At 39.6% G+C, this 21,430-nt stretch overlaps 1 protein-coding gene across 7 annotated transcripts in view; it reads left to right on the forward strand.

Annotated features, from left to right (window-relative positions):
- The window catches only part of LOC122564158 (ELAV-like protein 2), an 89,254-nt gene that overhangs the window by 31,436 nt on the left and 36,388 nt on the right, over window positions 1–21,430 (forward strand). For 4 of the 7 annotated variants that reach the window (XM_043718859.1, XM_043718850.1, XM_043718831.1 and 1 more), the window contains exon 3: window positions 17,873–17,976. In XM_043718859.1, coding sequence (XP_043574794.1) covers window positions 17,873–17,976 — 104 coding nt within the window. Of the gene's footprint in view, window positions 1–15,774; window positions 15,835–17,872; window positions 17,977–21,430 lie in introns of all 7 variants that reach the window. The other 3 variants (XM_043718813.1, XM_043718821.1, XM_043718804.1) reach the window with 1 other exon arrangement.

Here is a 21,430-nt window from a genome sequence, read left to right on the forward strand (position 1 = left end):
CTTCTGTGTTGCTTTTAATTTGTAACAAGTAATGACTACAGCTGTTTACAATAGGATAGTTATACTATTGCCTGTAGAGCTACTATTGTAGAGCTATTGCATGCTGATGTCAAAAATCACAGGTTGAGTCCTACAGTGATGGAAACTATCTGTTTAAAAGAGCTATCCAATTAATTCTCTATCATTTCTCAAAACCCTGAAATTAACTAAAATATTTAATTAGCCTTTGGCAAATTTCTATTTCATTTTTCTAACGTACAGTCTGGTTAACACCATGCAGTGTGTTTATCTCAAGTTGCATTTGGTTTTCTTGTCACTTGGTTATTATCTTTTTGACTACCAGCCTGTATGCCAATGGGAAAGTTTTTCCACTATTCACTGTCTAAACCCTTAGTTTGTCTCCTATTAAATCTTCCCATTGCTTTCTCTTTTCTGAGAACATAACATAGAACATACAGCACAGGAACAGGCCATTTGATTAGGTAGATCTGGGTGCTTTACGTCCTAAGTGTGCTGCTTCTAACATTAATCACCCCCTTGCAGCCTGCAGGTATACTCCTCCCTTTTTCTTATTTTGTTTCCTTTAAAACGTAACCTGTTCTGATCATGTGTTCCTGTGACAGGAAGTACAGTATTCTAATGCATATTTCCATTTGCTTTACTGGTGATTGTTATATTCATTGGTCCTAGTTATAGAAATGCGTTCTATATCAACGCTATCAAAATCTTTTTAATTTTAAAGTTCTAACAAGTAGCCCTTCAACATTCTTTTTGTTTGGAGCCTGTAATGGAGTCATTTCAAAAGATTTAAATTCTCGTGATTTTACATGATGCAAAGTAAATGTCAACTAAATCGATAATTGTTTCTAGGAATGGAAGTAATTCAATTCTGATACTTGTTCGCAATTACAGGCAAAACAAGCTGCGGATATTGACCTTGGGGCCATCTGGATTTGTAGATTTATGCAGTGCATCTTGAGCAAAGTACCTGAGTTTGTCAGCAGAGCATAGTTCCGTTCTTGCCATTTAATATGATCAGGGCTAATCTTTGTCATCAACTCGGTCACTTTCACAAAACCATGTTGACATTTGTGTATTAATATTTCATTTTTTAATTTCAGCACTTGCTCAACTGCTGGAAACCTACTTTCCTTTTCTCTCCTTTTTCTTTAATATCGCTACATTTGCGAGCTTGCGCACAACTGGAATTGTTCTGGAAAACCAGTGCACCTATCTCAAAAATATTAGAATTTAGGATATGGATTTTAGGCTGTTCAGTTTCTCTCGTACTTCTCTATTGATTACACTAATTTTCTCATTCAAAGCTGTCAGGATACTGTCTAGTAATTCACTTCTATTGTGAATAAAGTTGTTATGCCTCTTCCCCTGCTTCAGAAGGACCAATATTTACTTTGTTGTTGGAGCAGGCTGTTGGGCTACAGTTATGGCACAGCAATTTGAGCTGACTGCCTCAGTTTGGCTTCCCCAGCAAGTGAGAATATTGGGATGAGGTTCCAGGGTCAAGAGCTCCTTTAGCTAAAGTCTCTCATCCTTGGTACTATTCAAGTAAAACTCTTTTGCATCCTTTCCAAAGCATGAGCCTATTTTTGGATATTAGCAGAATCCTAATCATTGAAGTTTTTCAGACAAATTTGAGCATAACTTCCTGGTTTTATAGTCCACCTTTGTCTTGTCAACTTAATGAACTTGTCTCATGTCACTTTGTAAGTTTTTTTGTGTGCGCCATCTAGATCCTATTACTGTTCCTCATTTGTCTTGGAGGTCATAGAAGATGTAAATGTGGAAAAATCTCCAGGACCTGATCTAGTGTATCCCAGGATTTTGAGGGGAGTTGGGCAGGAAATTGTGGGGCCCCTGAACAAAGTATTTGATTCACCTATTAATACGCGTGAGGTGCTGAATGATTAGAGACTGCCTAATGTGCCTTTGTTGAAGGGATTTAAGAAGCAGCCTGGGACCTATAGACTTCTGAGTCTGACTTTGGTCCTGAAAAATATGCATTTGGAGAGGCGAGGAATAATTGGGGATAGTCAGCATGGTTTTCTGTGAGGGAAATATCTGAAACTTGTTTGAGTTTTTTGATGAAGTAATGAAGATTGAGGGCAGAGTGGTAGACAGTTTACTTGGACTTCAGTAAAGCCTTTGGCAAGGTTCCACATGGTAGACTAATTAGTAAAGTTAGATCACAATGAATTGGGGGTGAGCTTGCCAATTGGATGCAAAATTGGTTTAACAGGAGACTGTGGAGGGTTGTTTTTCTGACTGGAAACCTGTGACCAGTGGTTTTCCACAGGGATCAGTGCTGGTCCACTCCTGTTTCTAATTTACAAGTGAATTAGATGAGAATATAGTGCATGGTTAGTAAATTTGTGGGTGATACCAAAATTGGTGTAGTGGGCAGTAAAGGGGATTGAGTACAAATAGCTTAATCAATTGGATCAATGTGCTGAAGAGTCGTAAATGGAGTTTAATTTGGAAGAATGAGAGATATTACATTTTGGTGATGTAGGGCAAGACTTGTAGAATTAAAAGTAGGGCCTAGGGTGTTGTAGAACAGGGACCTAGGGGTTCAGGTATATAATTAAGGCATTTAGCATGCTTGCCTTCATTGCTCAACCTTCTTTGAGTAGAGGAGCTGGGATGTCATGTTAAGGTTGTACAGGATGTTGATGAAGCCTCTCCTGGAGTACTGTGTTCCAGTTCTGGTTGCCCTATTATTAAGCTGGAGAGTGTTCAGAAGAGATTTAGCAGGATATTGCTTGGAATGGAGGGTTTGAGTTATGAGGAGGCTGGATCGGCTGGGACTTTTTTTTTCTCTGGAGAGGAGGATGAAAGGTGACCCTATAGAAGTTTATAAAATGAGGATAGAAAGTGATTTTTTTTTTTTTCTCCCCAGGATGAGAAATTTTAAGACTTGGGGCATATTTTTAAGATGAGAAGAGAAAAGTTTAGACGAGGCAATTTTTTTTTACATATATGGAATGAAGTTTGAGAAAGTAGTGGATGTGCCTACAATAAATCGTGTAGAAGACATTTGGATAAGTACATGAATGGGAAATGTTTTGAAGGGATATGGGCCAAGTGCAGGCAGGTGGGGCTAGTCTAGTTTGTAATTATGGTTTGCATGGGCTGGTTGGACAGAACGGTCTGTTTCCATGCTGTATGACTTGATGCTGTTAAATTTACACTTGCTGGATTGTGATTTAATTTCTGTTTCTGAAGTCTTAGCATTCTTGATTTTTTTTTAAGCTACATTTCCAAGTATTGTCATTTGTGCACTTTTTTTAATGAGGCACAGTTTTAATGTTTGACTTTTTTTATAGATTTAACAAGTAATGGGGGCAGGATTAATGGTTTGTACCGTTAGTATACTTAGCTCAATCTTAATACTTTGCAGACCATTTTAAGTGAATTGTCGATATCATTCCTATTTAAATTTTAGCTATTTAAGCTTGTGCTGTAGATTTAACAAGTAATGGGGGCAGGATTAATGGTTTGTACCGTTAGTATACTTGCATAGCTCAATCTTAATACTTTGCAGACCATTTTAAGTGAATTGTCGATATCATTCCTATTTAAATTTTAGCTATTTAAGCTTGTGCTGCCTTGACATAAACCTTTCCACACCTGCCAGGTCTGCAATGCAGACCTTTGTTTCTGTAGAGCCTAAAACCAGGATGCCCCATGGTGCAGTTTCCTGTTTTCATTATTTTGTCCTGCTTGTTCTGGTTGTGCACTTTTTTTCATGGGGGGGGGGGGGGGGGAGGGAGAGGGGGAGAGGGGAGGGAGGGAAGAGAGGAGGCTTGGAAATTGTCACTTTTCATTTTATAACATTAAATATTAATTGCTACTATGCATGATTCAACTTGTACATTGCTTTTCTCATTTCATTCTTTTCCCTTTTTGACACCATCTCTTCTGACACTGCATAGCTGATATTTATTGATTTTTCCTGTCTTTGCACCATTTGTGATCAACTGAGCCCAAGACCTTTGTTACTATTTCTCAGCCTGACTGCTGCTCAGGTGGTACTAGCAGTGTTGGAGTTACACAGCATGGAAACAAACTTTTGGTCCAACCAGTCTATGCTGACCATAATCCCAAACTAATCTTGTCCCACCTCCCTGGTTCTGGCCCCTATCCCTCCAAACCTTTCCTATTCATGTATCCATCCAAGTCTTTTTAAATGTCACTATGCCTGCATCCATCACTTCCTTAGGAAGTTCATTCCAAACGAGAACTCTTTGGGGGGAGAAAACACAGCCCCTCATGTCTTTTGCTAAATCTCTCTCCTTTTTTTCTTAAGAAAGCTCCCCCATCCTCGGGAAAAGAAGTCTACCACTTAACCATGTCTGTACCCCTCTGATTTTAAATGTGTAGGATCACATACCAACCGCCTATGCTCCAGTGAAAAAGGTTCTAACCTTCCATACTTGGAAAATCCTTTTTGGTAGAAAATCCTTTTTTGGACAATCTTGTTTTCTTATGGACCCTCTCCAGCTTAATCCCCTAACAGAAGTGGACTCCATGTCCTGTACAACCTCAACATGACTTCCTATTTTTACTCAAGATCTGCACAATGAAGGCAAGCATGCTAAATGCCTTTTTAACCACCCTGTCTGTGGCACAAACCTCAAAGAATTATGGACCTGAACCCCTAGGTTTCCCTGTTTTTACAAGACTAGCCAAGGACCTCCATTAATTGTAAATCCTATCTATTTGTTGCACCAAAATGCAAAACTTGCATTTATCCAGATTGAACTACATCTGCCATTTTTCTGCCTGTTGACCCACTTGTTCAAGATCCCTTTCTAATAAAAAAAACTTTCGCTGTTTACTATGCCACTAATTTTGGTATTGTCTGTAAACTTACTAACCATGCCTTCTCTTCTCATCCAAATCCGTTTTTACAAAATTGAGGGGCATGGATAGGATAAATAGACAAAGCCTTTTCCCTGGGGTCAGGGAGTCCAGAACAAGAGGGCATAGGTTTAGGGTGAAAGGGGAAAGATATAAAAGAGACCTAAGGGGCAACTTTTTTAGTGGTATGTGTATGGAATGAGCTTCCAAAGGATGTGGTGGAGGCTGGTACAATTGCAACATTTGAGGCATTTGGATGGGTATATGAATAGGAAAGGTTTGGTGGGATATGGGCCGGGTGCTGGCAGATGGGACTAGATTGGGTTGGGATATTTGGTCGGCATGGACGGGTTGGACCTAAGGGTCTGTTTCCATGCTGTACATCTCTGTCTGAGAGGACAGAGAACCAATCCCTTGGGAATGCTGCTGGTCATACTCTTCCAGTCCGAGAAGCAGCCTTCTACCACCATTGTCTCCTGCAATTAAATCAATGTTGTATCTAATTGGCAAGAGTGCCCTGGACTCTTTTTTCATTTGCTGAAAGACTTCTTAAAGCTTAATTACCAAGATTTTCCTTCACTTAAAAGGAGTTAAAATGTTTTCTTTATGAACATTGCTTTGCAGCATATATGCATCAGGTTTTTCGTGCAACTTTTATTTCTTGGTTAAAGTGGGACTTTGTTTCTGCATGCTGTGTTTTAAAGTAGGCCCATACCTAGATATTTGAAAAGATTGGTGGTAAAGTGAAACTAGAAACTGTTGATTCTGCCTCTACCTTCTATCATGACACAAAGCAACAAGTTGATTGGGCCCAGTGTCCAGTTGCCAATGTAACTGTTCATTGATATTTGAGTTATTTGAATTTGAAATGTTTCTCTCATGGAGGCCTGTAATGTGAAAGTTCTGTGTAAAGACCTCTAGAATTTGACAACCATGCAACACATTGCAAATTTGCTTTGAATAATTGTACAAGTGAGAAGAATAGACTATTCGTATTTCAGTCAAGATTGGAGTGGTGCTGGGAAAGCACAGCAGGTCAGGCAGCACCTGTGGAGCAGGAAAGTCTATGTTGGTTGAAAGCCTGTGTTGCACGGTTGTCAGTAGTTTAGCTAAAGACCTTTTTAAAGCTTAATTATGAAAAGATGGACTTTTCTTTGAAGTAATCTGCATGAAACATTTCAGAATCCCTAGTGTGGAAGCAGGCCATTTGTCCTACTGGAGTGTCCCACCTCATGCCTGTATTTCCCACGGCTAATCCACCTAGCTTGCACGTCTTTGAGCTATGGGAGGAAACCGGAGCACCTGGCGGAAACCCACATGGACATGTGGAGAATGCAAACTCCACATAGTGACTCGGGGTGGAATCGAACCTGGGTCCCTGATGCTGTAAGGTAGCTATATCAAACACTGAGCCATTTTGCTGCCCAGTATGTGACGTTGGATATTTGTGTCGATCCGAAGGAGCAGAAATAGCAATTTTCTTGATAAAGATTAAATTTTAACCGGCCCCCTATAATGAACTGCTAGGAAATCAGTCAACTTTGGATGCAGTAAAGCCCATGACAGATGTGATTTGAACATGCAACCATTTGATCTGGAATCGGATGTGCTTCTGTTGTGGCACAAGCTCTGCCATTTCTCATTCCTTTTATAATAACTGAAGCAGGCTAGAATTGATTCTTCCCCAAGCTGTACCTTGTATGGAGGTGTACAGAGTTTTGGGATTTAACTGGTTAGGTTTGCGTTACAAAAATTAGCATGACTATCAATGTTAAATGTCCACTTTGTAACTAGTAAGGCTGTATATAAATATACATAGTGCTGAGACCTCCAATACTTACAAACCTTGGCTTGGAGGAAGGGACTGAATATGTGGAAACCAAGGATGCAATATCCTTGAGAAAAGGAAGTGTTTTTTTTTTAAAACAAGGACTAGCTTTGTGTCAGGATTGTGGGCAAAAATTCTGCAGATACAAATTTTTAGATTCTAGAAAAGCCCAAAGGATTACGGAAACTGCCAATGCAACATCCTTAAATAACAAAGCAAGAAAAAGAACAGGTAATTGTGTACCTTTAACTTAATGTTCATTGTTGTGAAAGTTAGTCCATTATATATGATGTTGTGACATTCAAAAATAGTACTAGCAAGCACAGTCTGTGAGACTTCATGAAGAGGAAATAATGTCTGACAAATTTACATGATTTCTTGGAGTAGATAACGAGCAGGATTGATGAAGGGGAAGCTTTGAATATAATCTATTGTTTTTTTTTCAAAATGCTTGATAAGGTACCACACTGGCTACCTGAGGGTTCACTGGAGGTATCAGGGATATGTGCTTGAGGCAGGCACATGGAGCTAGGCCACAGATCACCCATGATATTAAATAGAGGAGCAGGTACAAGGGGTTGTTGCATGGCCTACTTTCCCTATTTTCCGAGCTGAGTGTTACTTCAGTGGAAAAGAACTACAGAAAATTTGGGAGTCCTCTTAAATATGAAAACTAGAATCCACAAAGTAAATGGAATGTTGGCCTTTATTTCAAAGAGAATAGAACATACAAAAACTGTACATGCTAGAACACAGCAAGAAAGAGGTGACGTTATTGAAATAGAAGATTTTTAAGGGACTTGGTAACATGGAAAGGTGGTTTCTCCTTTTTGAGAGGGTATAAGACCAGAAGGAGCATTCTCAGAATAAAGGGGTTTCTTAGAGGCTTGTGAATCTGTAATTGTTTTATGGTGGAGACATTGAGGATATTAAAGGCTGAGAGATTTATCAGTCAGGGAATAAAGGGCTGTTGGGATAAGGATAATGTATGGAATGCGTTGCCAGCTGTGGTGGTGGAAGCGGAGTCATTGGGGACATTTAAGCGACTGCTGGACATGCACATGGAAAGCAGTGAGTTGAGGGGTGAGTAGATTCTTAATATATTTTACATTAGGATTAAATCTCGGCAGAACATCGTGGGTTATGTTCTATAATGGAGTTAAGGGTTATTCAGATAATTTCAAGATCTCGTTGAATGTCGAAAGAGACTTTATGGGCTGAATGGTCTGTCTCCTATGCCTTTAGTCATGGGGCATGAGAAAATATGGAAGTGTCTACTGGTAGAGCAGCAAAGAAGCATAATGAAAACAAAGAACATTTACAGGTTTCCTTCTGTAGTACACCACAGGGTTGTATGTGGGTGTTCTGGTATGAGTATTGAGTTCATATGTAGATATAGGAGCTGATAAAGGAAGGTAAATTAGATGTTCCTTACAAGGGAGCGAAATGCAGCTTTTCTATGGTTAGGAAGGGCATTGAAACCGGATTAGTAGTCCTGTTTGAGTTCATTAGGTAAGAGGCTTAATTACATTTGAAGCAATGCAGAGAAAGTTTACTTGATTCATTCTTATGAAGGGCTCATCTTGAGGAATGGTTGCAGCATAGACAAATGTTACAATCCTACTCCTAACCTGTTTGCCTCGATAAGAAAATCTTTGTGGCGAGAAGTCAAATATTTAGGTTTGTCAGTCACCCTCTAAACTGCTAGAGGGTATGATGACACAGTAGCCTGGTAAAATGCACTCTGACACTAAAGATTAGGAATACATTGATATCTATCTTGCAGTGAATCACAAATTATAACCTTGCATTCTTTTAGGTAATTTGAACTTTATTTTTTTCATTGTGCATTAACATACCAAAATGTTGTAAATTTTGGTAGGGGAGAGTGTGTAATATATTTAATATTACTGTCACATCTATGATCCTAAGAAGCAGGGAGATTTAAAGACCAGGAGCATATTTTTAAGTGACTGGAGAGAGATTTATAGAAGGGGATTTTGTGGGGGGGGGTTACCAATTTGTTTAAAGTGGCTAGTGTGTGGAATGACCTTCCACAGAAACTGATGAATGTGGATGCAATTAAAACATTTTAAAAGACATTTAAGTAAATTAATGTTTGCTGGGGTATGGACCAAGCGTAGATAGCTGGAACTAGTATGGATTAGAATTATGGTCTGAATGAACTGGTTGGACTGAAGGGTCTATTTCCATGCTGTTCAATTTTTAAGTGTTTAAGATGGTGTATCTTGAAATGTTCAGGTGCTGGTAAGTGGTACCACTGGCATCCTAAATTGGGATACTCTGTAAAATCTGGGGTGGTGCATGAATTAAAACTAAATTTAGATTTCAAGATTGGCCCAGTTTAGGCACGAATGCTGCAGGTAAGGATTTGTCTAGATTTAATCATGGATCAAAATCCATAAGAAGCTTTTATGTACTTGGAATTGCTTCAAAATGGGAAGTGTTGTCTGTTTTAGGCTTGGACTTATTGGTGTCCTGAAATAGTTTGTCTACTTCTAGAGTATGTAGAGAGCATAGTTGGCAAATGGCAAACACTTCCAAATAGTGTGTTTCTGGGACATAGTTCTGTAGAACATAGAGCATTACAGTGCAGTACAGGTCCTTCAGCACTCAATATTGTGCACCCTATGAAACCGATCTGAAGCCCATCTAACCTACACTTTTTCCATTCTCATCCATATGCCTATCCAATGAACATTTAAATGCCCATAAAGTTTGCGAGTCCACAGCTGTTGCAGGCAGTGTTCCATGCCTCTGCTACTGAGTATAGAAACTACGTTTGACATCTGTCCTACATCTATTGCCCCTCATGCTAGCCATCACCATCTGAGGAAAAAGGCGCTCGCTGTTCACCCTATCTAACCCTCTGGTTATCTTGAATGTCTCAATTAAGTCACCCCTCAACCTTCTCTTAAACAGCCTCAAGTCCTTGAACCTTTCCTTGTAAGACCTTCCCTCCATATCAGGCAACATCCGAGTAAATCTCCTCTGAACCCTTTCCACAGTTTCCACATTTTTCCTATAACTTAGTGACCAGAACTGCATGCAATAGTCAAAGTGTGGCATGCTAAAGTTTTGTGAAGCTGCAAAATGACCTCATGGCTCCGAAACTCAATCCCTCTGATAAAAGCTAATACACCGTTTGCTGCCTTAACAACCCTATCAATCTGGGTGGCAATTTTGAGGGATCTATGTACATGAACACAGATCTCTGTTCATCTACACTACCAAGAATCTTAACTGTGCATTTGTTACTCTTTCTAAAGTGAATCACCTCACACTTTTTTCCACATTAAACTTCATTTGTCACCCCTCAGCTCAGGGTTGCAGCTTATCTATGTCCCTCTGTAACCTACAACATCCTTTGGCACTATCCACAACTGTACTGACCTTAGTTCGTTTGCAAATTTACTAATCCCTCCTTCTACGTCCTCATCCAGGTTATTTATAAAAATGACAAACTGCAGAAGGGCCCAAAAAGATCTTTGCGGTATACCACTAGTAACTGAACTTCAGGATGAATATTTCCCATCAATCACCACCTTCTGTTGTCTTTCAGGTAGCCAATTTCTGTTGCAAACTGCTAAATAGTGCCCTCAATCCCATACCTCCATATTTTGTGCAATAGCCTACCGTGGGGAACCTTATCAAACACCTTATTGAAATCCACATGTACCCATGAACTGCTTGTCCCTCATTCACCTGTTTGGTCGCTATTTTAAAGATCTCGGGGTTTGTGAGGCATGACCTACCCTTCACAAAACTGTGTTGGCTATCCCTAATTAATGTATTCCTTTTGATATAATTGTAAATCCTATTTGTTATCTTTTCCAACACTTTACCCACAACCAAAGTAAGGCTCACTTACCATGGTTGTCTCTACTCCCCTTAAAGGAACAATGCTTGCTATTATCCATTCTTTTGGTACTATTCATGTAGATTTTGTATACTACTTCAGCTGACTTTAGAAGTGCCGTTACAAGCAACCCAACTGCATAGCAAGGTCCACAAACAGTTAATGAGACTGCTGTCTGTTTTGAATTCTGTGTGCTTGCAGAACATTTCATTTAAATAGTATGCTGGAATGTGCCTTAGCATCACATCTAAAAGAGGGCACTTTTCCAATATAATATTCGCTCCTCTTAACATGCTCAAATCCTACCATTAGTCTGTGAATTGGTAACTATCGCATGGCTCTTCAGCCAAACTGGGAAGGGTTCACAAAGCAAAGACTGAGTGTCAAACCAGCTTCATCTTAGCTTAGCATTTCTTACTTCAACAAAAGTAGGTGCCAATTGAGTTCATGTACAGCGGAACCTCTCTTATCCGACCAAGATGGGCGGGCACTATTTCGTTTGGGTAATTTTGGATAACTAATTTTCCCTTAAGCATGGCTTCTTCCCTTGTTTATCAAATGCTGTGCTCTACTGGAGAATTTATTTAAATCTATAATGTACTGAGCGCAACAGGACACAGATTTTGCATGAACAAATAAAACAATGATAACACGAGAAAACGTTTTAAAAATTCAGCAGTAGTTATCATTTGGCAAGGAGTGGTGAAGGCAGCGTTAAACCAAGTGCTGAACAGCTTCTACAATCGCCACAGCATTTCAGTTTCTGGGACTTCTGTCTCCCCATGGAAAGACAGAAGCACTGCCTCTCGCATGTGTTTACCACCTTGGCTATTTTAAATTAATGGCCAGTAAAATGACAGGAGTACCTGTACAGTAATGTAAAACATGCCCTTCTGCAAAGGTCTGTTACAACCATGACACACGACACATCCAGTCTCTGATGCTTGAGCTGCTTGTGTTTCTTTGTTTTTGCCAGTGTTTTCACATGTTCTTCAGTTCAGGTAAATAAAATGCACTTACCTCTTTGTAACTGTTTTCTGGGACCTCAATCACCATCCGATAATTTGGATAATCAAGGTTCTTTAGTTACAAAAACCTTGTTAATGAGTGATTCATGTCAGTATTATAATTCGGCCTTCATCTGAAGGGGAAGCACTGTCTGTGGTTAGCACTGTTGCCTCACAGCACCAGGGACCAAGGTTTGATTCCAGCCTCAGGCAGTTGTCTCTGTGGAATTCGTGTGTTCTCCCTGTGCAGATTAGGTGAATTGGCCAAGCTAAATTGCCCATAGTGTTAGGTGCATTAGTCAGGGAAATGGGTCTGGGTGGGTTACTCTTCAGAGGATCGGTGTGGACTTGATGGGCCGAAGGGCCTGTTTCCATGCTGTAGGGAATCTAATTTGAACTGTTTTGCAATTTGAGGAGAACTGCTTACAGTCCTTGCATTTTTCTTTGGATAGAACACTTGTCCCAAAAATATCATATCGCACATCTAATAACTCCAGGCAGTGGATGAAGGCTTACCCTGTACATAAAGAGCATTGACATTCCCTTGTTTTGCTCGCTGAGTAGTAGCTGTTGAGATTTATTTTTGTTTCCAATCCTCTTTTCTGTAGTTTCATTAAGATTGGTTTGAGCAGTTTTTATTTAACTGTTGCTATATCCAACACAATTTACTTGAGTATTGTGTTTGTGACTTGGAGAATTTTTTTTCTCTAATTATGGGGGGAAAGCGGACCCTTGTTCAGTTAACTGACTGCCTTTTGCTTATGGATGGTTTGCATTTGTATTATCTTGACATAATTTGGAGGTGAAGGTGTTGGACTGGAGTGGAAAAAATTAAAAAAAATCTCACATCAGCTTTAGTCCAGCAGGTGTATTTGGAAATCCTGTTTTCAGAGCCACAACCACCCGATGAAGGAGCAACACTCTGAAAGCTAGGGCATCCAAATAAACTTGTTGGACTAAACCTGGTATTGTGATTTTTAACTTTATCTTGGCATACTTTTGGGTGTCCTCAAAATGTGTGAATACTTAATTTAATGTATTGACTGACTCCACAACCTGTGCCTTGAGGGGAAAATAATTGAAAATTTTAAGTTTCAAGTAGTGTTGATGCTTTAAAATTTTTTTCCAGTGTTGAATCTAATTTCGGTTTGGGTGGATTTCAATATGCAAATGTAAAACCTTTAGAGAAATTTAAAACTTTCAGCCAGAAAGATTACTACTTCAAGGCTGGCAGTTTTGCTATAATACTGGTAGAGTTATTTTTTTTTCAAACTTAATATTGAATGCATGAGTAAAATTGTACCTCTATTTTGAACATAAAAATGTTCAATGTGAGCAGATGTGCTCCTTCAAAAAAAAGACACTTCTACAGTGTGTAGCCATATTTTTACTCATATTTTTGAGGTCTGACTTTACTAGATCCCAAACCAGTTGGACATATCAGCTGTTGACATCAAGAAGCTTAGCTTCAGCTTATCTGATGGTTGGGATAGTTTGTCTCTCTGGGGCCATGTTTTGAGGCTTGTGGGGATTTTTTTTTTGTAGACTTACCACCTTGTGCAATTAAGGTGCCTACCAAAAAACTACTTTCTTCAATGTGAATTGGCTTTAATGTGATAGAATTTAAGTCTGTTATTTATAGAACCCAAACTTGCCTGTATTGGCTATAAAGTTATTTTGGCCCCATTAGTTTAATTGGCACAGCTGTTGTGATTTTAGTGAGATCACATGAGAAGGGAGCTATTGCATTATATCAGAAACACCTGCATGCTCGAAAGTTATTTAAAATACAAGACTTGAAATATTTCTTGATGCAGTAAGTTAACCATCTTTAAGGTTCTTGACTTGTCGCAACACAACTTAATTTCAGATTTTTCCAAATCTCCACCCTAATGGCACTTTGCTACCATTTTGATTTTACCTTTTAGTTATGTTTCAGCTGTGTTTCTTCCAGATAAGCTCAGGTCCCTCTCTATTGGCTGAAATAAACATTTTCCGGTTACACTATTTGCTTGTGCTTTGCTGAAAGTGCCCATTTTATTTTCAGTATGCTTTGTGCTATTTGCTTATGTATTTGAAATGGAGTTTTTTCATGGGATTCAGAGGTAAATCGATCCAAACAAATCCTATAGTATACAGAGGCAAACTTGAGAATTTGACTTTCCAGTTAAGGGCTAAACCACTTTTGCTACTGTAGCAAATGATAAAAAGCACTATGTACTTAAAAGTGCAAGCTACCTACAGAAAGTAATTCCTTTAGTTGTCATGCACCATGCTACCCACTGCATTAGTCCTAAAAGCACGCCCTCCCCAACCCAGCAGCTTCCATAATCCTGTTCCATTGAGTGGTAACTCTGACCCTCATAATTCATTTATGTTGAGTCCTCCACTAGCAGTGATGTCTGTTCTGATTGTACTTAATGGCCATCGCCCAGAATAAATCCCCTGTAATCTGTAGAAACTTACATGACACACCTCCTTTGCAACTGTCATCTTTTAACATCTGGCTTTGGTAGCTTCCAAAACTTAATGGCCTTTCTTCTGCTAACTGCTTTTTCTTCATCTCAAAATGACATTCCTTTCCTTCATGGTGATGTGTAACACGTGCATCTTATACTTAAATTGGAATTCTAATTGGCCATCCTTGATGCTGAGTCTTCCATTTCTCACCCCTCCCCTGGAGTGCAATCGGTCCACTTTTCTGCAGGTTCAGCTTGTTAACCTGTAAAATGAGTTTGATGCTTCAGTTCTGTGTAAATGCCACCACCTAACTAAAACAATCCAAGTCTTTGTCTAATAATCACAGCATCCCAGGCTTAGTCAAACTGCAGAACAGATCACCTGACCTAACTTGAGCAGAATTTAAAGTAAATCTCAGCATGCTAAAGTTGTTTACGATCAGTGTTCTGATTTGATGTACCTTCCTAATTGCCGGTATTCTGACCATTTTGCTTGGAACTAGAAACAGTTTGCTTGGATTAATAGAATATTAAATCTGATTTTATGATCAATTTCTGTTACTAGTGCTTGTTAAATTTTGCTGTACCATAAAATTACCTAGAAATTTCAGTATTAAGTCTTCCCTTTGTGTCATAAGTGTTATTTTTCATAACTCAATGTGCCTGTTCTTTCTGTTCTTCCATCTGTCACTGTCCCTTGTTTTGCATTTTAGGCAGCATTCAAGTACCATAGTGTTTCTAGCATTTGCTGTTGAGGTTCAGAGCTGTAGTTTTTTTTTATGGGACTCCTTGTCAAGAACATCCTGAACCATTCTCAAACTTGTTGGCAAGTTTGACACAGTAACTGTCCAGTTTCATGTGTACACAATGGAATTTTTCAGTAGCTTGGAATCACTCACTTTTTTTGTGTGGTGGTGTCCTTTGTATTTAGCTGCTATTTTCAGTTGTCAGGTGCCCCCTGTGGTATATAACTGATGTCCTACAGCCCTCTGATATGTTTGTTTCCACCTCAGTATTGCTGCGCTGTGTTCTTGCTTTCCCTGCCCATGTGTTGCTGATCTCCATTGCACTCTCATTTCTTTTCTCTCTCACCTTTTAAACCTCTCCCCTCTAGTTTTGGACTCAACTACCCCAGGGAAAAGATAGGCTATCTGCTGTATGCATGCCCCTCATGATTTTATAAACATCTAAGGTCACCCCTCAGCCTCTAACTCTCCAGGAAAAAATATTTCCAGCCTATTTACTCCTGCGTAGCTCAAACTCTCCAAACCTAGCAACATAAGTCATTTCTGAACCCTTTCAAGTTCCACAACCCCTTCCTACAGTTGGGACACCAGAATTCACCAGATCTAATTGATTCAAATAACTTCCCTGCGCTAGGAAATATTGCCTTTCTTTCCCTTTTGTATCAAAATACTGGAGCTTCCTTCCTAACAGGCACCAATGTTAAATGCAGGAGTGGGATGGGCTTGCTGTATTTGTACAGGGCATTGGTAAGATCACACCTGGCATAGTGTGTGCAGTTTTGGCCTCATCAGAGGAAGGATAGAGCAATGGAGGCGGTGCAACAAAGATTTACCAGATTAGTTCTGGCATCACAGTAGTCAATGTATGAAGAGACTGAATTGATGAGTTTGAGAGTGCAGATTTTATTGATTGTGCTGTTTGTGGGGCAGGGAGAGGGTGGTATGAAATCTCCTTGGATTTTGTTTCTAACAGGACTGCAAGGGCAAAATGGAGGAACGAAGATCTTGATGACAAAAGAATTCTGGATCGGATGTAGGTGGTCTAATTTAATAACTTTGTAGACATGTGAAAATCAGAGTTGTGGATAGTGAGGAAGCTTGTCAATATATAGGATATGGATCAGTTGAAAAGTTAGTCAGATGGCAGAATGTGTTTGATCTGAGCAAGTGAGAGGTGATACAATTTAAAAAGTCAAATGCAAAACCAAATATGGCCGTATTTTTAGAGCATTGTACGGAGGGATCTTAAGGTGCAAGTCGATTTACTCAGTGGCACCACAAGTGGATAAGGTATTAAAAAAATCTTGTTTCCATCAGTCCGGGCATTCGGTATAAAAGTTGGCAAGTCATGCTGCAACCATAAGTTTTACCATAAGTTTTTACATAATTAGGTCACATTTTGTGTATTGTGTGCAGTTCTGGTTGAGTTAGATCCTGTTGAAATGGTGGAGCAGGCTCACAGGGCTGAATGGCCTACTCCTATTCTATTTCTGGGTGGCATGGTGGCTCAGTGGTTTGAACTGCTGCCTCAGCACCACCTTGGAGTTGAGCTGGCTGAACTAATGCCACCTGCATCTCAGGAATTTAAAATACAGGAACTTTGTGCAGTAAAAATTTTACTATTTTTGCATTCTGCATGCCAAATGAAGCTCAGACCATCCCATTTCAATACTGATTTGGAAACCAAGGTTTAGAGTTTAAAATCCTGGATCACTTTACTTCTGCCACATGGCTATCTGCATCGAGCTAGAGTTCTATTTTCTAAGCATGTATGACTGTGGCACTTCGTGCAATTCAGGAATAAATTTAATTTGTTTTGTTACCACTAAGGTTAGGGTTTAATTGCAGGAGTGATATTAGTTTGCATTGATTTAAGAACTTATTGAAGTCATTGCTGTGTAACTTGAACTTGTGTTCAGTAATCTGTAATGTTAAAACTGCATAATTCTTCAATGCTTTCAAAGCTTAGATGTAATATTTTGGTATGATGTAAGATGAATGTTCACTCCTGAACTGGGAGACCCAGTTCAAGTTTCATCACTGAACAAAATGAGTAGAATAATAAGTCAAAATTGTGGTGGTAACGGGCTAAAATGAAAGACTGCAAGCTTTGTTTAGAATTTGCCCAGGAGCTATTTTGCAAAAAAAACTATACACTATCCCTCCTTGGGATTGGAGGGAAAATGGAATGTGTGTTAGATGGACAAGTTCAATATATTAATTGTGGTTATGCAAGGCCAGTGGTCATGTCCTTTTTCTCTAGTTTCTCTGCAGGTAGTGATATTGAGTTTGATTATATTGCCCACTCTAAGCCATCAAGCCAAGGGATTAATCTGGTTCAATGAAGAGTGCAGAAGGGTATATGCCAGAAACAGGCATAGCTTAAAAATAAGTAGTCGTGTTGAAGCTGGAATAAAGAACTACTTTAATGCCAAATCACATTGGCAGTGGGTGATGCAGCAATTCCAGAACCAACAGACTGGGTCCAAGCTCTTGCTGTCTTGATGCATCCAGTCAGGAAAGGCAATGAACAATTGAACAATTGTCTGGAGGAATGCATTCTGAATATCCCAATCAGTCCAAGTATCACCAAATTAACTGCAGTGGTTCAAAGTGGCACCTCGCCACCTTTTTTTCAAGGTCAATAATTGTTAGCCCAGCAAGCATAGTCAACATGCCATGACTCCGATCTGCCCAGATCTTTTTAAAATTGTCATCTTGCTGTAGGTGAGAAATGGCGCACACGCCAGCCTAGGGAAGGAGCAGCAGTTGTGCTTCTATAAATATCAATTTTACAGTTTAACCTGTTCAATTTTTATTGCAGTTCATCTTGAAATCTACTTAACCATATTTATTTCCATAATTTGAGGAATCAAGTTGTCAAACTGTTCAAAGTATTTAATTACTGTACTGAATTTGTATAGTGGTGACTGTCTGCTATACTTCTATAAAATGGCATTAGTTTGAGATGATAGAAAAATGTGCAGTGATTTGACAGTCCACTTTCTATCATGTTAATAATGTGTACAAGTGAGGCTATGAAACTAAAATATTTGTTTACTTCTCTTCAGGTCAGAGCCTTGGTTATGGATTTGTAAACTATGTGGATCCCAAGGATGCTGAAAAAGCCATCAACACATTAAATGGTCTCCGACTTCAAACCAAAACAATAAAGGTACAGATTTGGCTTCCATGTTTTGTACTAGACTCTGAATTTAACTTTTGTTTTCATTTTTACTACATTAGGGTAGATTGAGGTTGTCATAGTGCCTCTTTGGTATATCTGTTATAAAGTTGTGGCTGAAGCCCATTGCTAATGACTGTAAAGCATATTCAGTTCAGAAGCTAGGAACCAAGTGGAGCAGCCTCAAATGTTTCAGCTGAAGGGCTGACTACTGTTCTGCATCTGACGAGTGCAGATCTGCTACAATGAGACACAGATTGGATCCTGTTTTTGACCATTTAAAATGTAGTTCAGTCTTAAGAACTGCAAGTTATCTGAAAGGGATTTACTTTTATAGCTTTGTCTAATTAAGTTATTTGGATATCATAGCTGTTTGACTTCCAGGATATCCTAGTTGAATGTCTGTCTGGCTTGCAATGTAAAGGGATGCCAACAGTGTGTTCAGTTCCTGCATTGGTTGAGGTTCTGAGGTTACCACTCCCCCTCAACTCCTCTCCTCACCTAAGTATGGTGTACCTCCAGTTAAGACGCCATTAGCTCAGGGCCCCTTCCTCTCTTTCCTGCTCTTCCCCCCCCCCCCCCCCAAAAAAAAAGACTTTCGAGAGAAGCCGGCTGTTCCAGTTGGACTGTGGTGACTTCATCTCACTACACAAAACAGCTTTCCCCATGTATTTTGCACTGAAGATACTGCATCCTTTTTGTTGTTTTAAAAGGGACTTTTTTTTTTGGTGCTTCAGTATGTATCAGGGTCGTCTACAAGGTTTACTTAACTGTTTGTCCAGGTTACATTAGTAAACCAAGAACATCCAGATTCTTGGGATGTACAACACTTCATATTTTAACCTCAATTGTTAAATTACATTTAGTGTTTATATGTTGACCCAATTTGATTTTTGATCTTGTACAGCTTTGCTTTTGTGCTGCAGTGATTCAGTTGACATTGGCCAAGAGCTTGGTGCTATATGGTTTGTCAGTGAGCACTATGTAACAATGGTCTCTTGGGAACTCACTTTCATATTTTTAGAAAAAAATTAGATGCAAAATGATAGCTATGGTTGAGAATTTATTACTCTAGATGCTTGATGCTGTCTCAAAATATTCCTGCATACATAAACTGTGGAAACAACTTAGTATGAAACATGGTTAAAATGCTGAAATACATTTCTATAAATCGTTTTATTTGCTCCCATGTATTGAAGTAATTTCATGGGACTAAGCCAAGGTAGTTGAATAAGCAGACAAAGGAAAAATACATTTTTATCAACTGGGTTTTTTTAACAGGAGATAACAAGCCAACTATTAAAGATCCCAAGGCATGTTGCAAAAGAACTAAAGCAAAGTTATGATCTGAAAGTTGGCCAGAGATGGATTTTAAGTGGGAAATTTGGTAGGAAATTCAGGAGTGTGACCTCTGCAGTCGAAGGCATAGCTACTAGTGGGCGAAAGGAGGAGCTGGTCAAGTTTGGACTGGTCGATATGGAAAGTGGGAAGAGCTGTTGAGAATTAAAATGCAAATTTGATAATGGCTTGCATGCAATTGCAGGTCAGAAGTGTGGGCATTTTGTGTAGGACTTGTGTTTACTGTGTGCAGATAGTGTAGTTTGGTAGCAGGTAACCTTTTCGCTGAAGGGTGATTAAAGACTCTTAGAATCAAGATGAGAAAGGTTTAACTTTATTTTTTTGAGGCATGCTTTGATATGGAGCTTGAAGTAGAAAGTTTTTCTGATGAAGATATTGGGCTAGAAGTTCAGCTCTGAATGCTGAGGTTAAAAGTCAAGTTCATCCAGAGCTGTTGAGAGGTGAGAATGTAAGGCAAGAGGAATGGAGTTGGTTTTGAATGACGTTCAGCTAGGGGCTAGAAATGATTAGCTTTAAACTTTGTACTGTTTTTAGATTGAGGAAATTTCAGCTCCTCCCAAGCCAGATATCATCAGACAAGCAGTTTGGCACAAATTACAGGTCAGAAATTGCATTTACTTGATCGCTTAAGCTAAAAATCCCAATGGTTCAGCCGATCCTTTTTTGGAAAAGGCCAAAGTGGAAACAATGCACAACATATCATTCAAAAGAAGTCAGAACTGTGCAATAATTTTAATCAGAGGCTTGCATAGCATGTTGTCCACACAATGCAAAGTTAATCTTATTGGAGTTGTATTCTTTTCTCATCAGTATCCCAATTTTGGAGGTACACTAAAAAAAACACACCTTTTTAAAAGATCAATCCTTCTGTCCTGTTGTTTGGCACCAGATTAATTAGAAATCATTGGACAAATGTTATATTTGAATCAATCCCAACCATACTTTTTCTTCCTGTTGAAATGAATGTTCGTGGTTCAATCCAGTAAATCCAGTCAAGTTCCAGTATAAGACAGGATGGGCAAAACTTTGCATATGGGATGCTTGTTTTTTGCGTGAATGAAGGACCTGTATCTTATCAAAAGCAACCATGATTTAGCCAGTTTTCCTTCCTTTACATGCAGGTTTTTTAATGTAATCTGATTTCGGATTCCTTCTAAAAAATCACTTCAGTATGCACAAAATATTATGCTGAGGATTCATGTTCTGTCAAATATCAAGTACGCAAACAATCCTAAAGATAATCCTGTTCACCAAGACATCCACAGATGGGTCAATTTCAGAATTTCAATCTACACTGCAAACCCTGTCTTGTTGTACTTGGTACTGCAAAAGCTTTACCTTTCTGACTCTATTCCAGGCTTTTAAAGTGTTTCAGAATGATTGAAAATGTGTTGCTGGAAAAGCGCAGCAGGTCAGGCAGCATCCAGGGAACAGGAGAATCGACGTTTCGGGCATAAGCCCTTCAAGAATGAGGAAAGTTTGTCCAGCAGGCTAAGATAAAAGGTAGGGAGGAGGGACTTGGGGGAGAGGCGTCGGAAATGTGATAGGTGGAAAGAGGTCAAGGTGAGGGTGATAGGTCAGACTGGGGGGGGGGCGGAGAGGTCAAGAAGATTGCAGGTTAGGAAGGCGGTGCTGAATTCGATGGATTTGACTGAGACAAGGTGGGAGGGGAAATGAGGAAACTGGTGTATCGGCGCCACCTCGTGCTCCCACGAGGAGGTTGAACAGTTCATCCACTTCACCAACACCTTCCACCCCGACCTCAAATTCACCTGGACAGTCTCAGATTCCTCCCTCCCCTTCCTCGACCTTTCTATTTCTATCTCAGACGACCTAATCAACACTGACATCTACTACAAACCGACCGACTCCCACAGCTACCTGGACTACACCACCTCCCACCCTGCCCCCTGTAAAAACGCCATCCCATTCTCCCAAATCCTTCGACTCCGCCGCATCTGCTCCCAGGAGGACCAGTTCAAAATACGTACAACACAGATGGCCTCCTTCTTCAAGGACCGCAATTTCCCCCCGGACGTGGTCGACGGTGCCCTCCACCGCATCTCCTCCACTTCCCGCTCCCCCG

Source organism: Chiloscyllium plagiosum, chromosome 2, assembly GCF_004010195.1.
Source record: "Chiloscyllium plagiosum isolate BGI_BamShark_2017 chromosome 2, ASM401019v2, whole genome shotgun sequence".
Classification (NCBI taxonomy): domain Eukaryota; kingdom Metazoa; phylum Chordata; class Chondrichthyes; order Orectolobiformes; family Hemiscylliidae; genus Chiloscyllium; species Chiloscyllium plagiosum.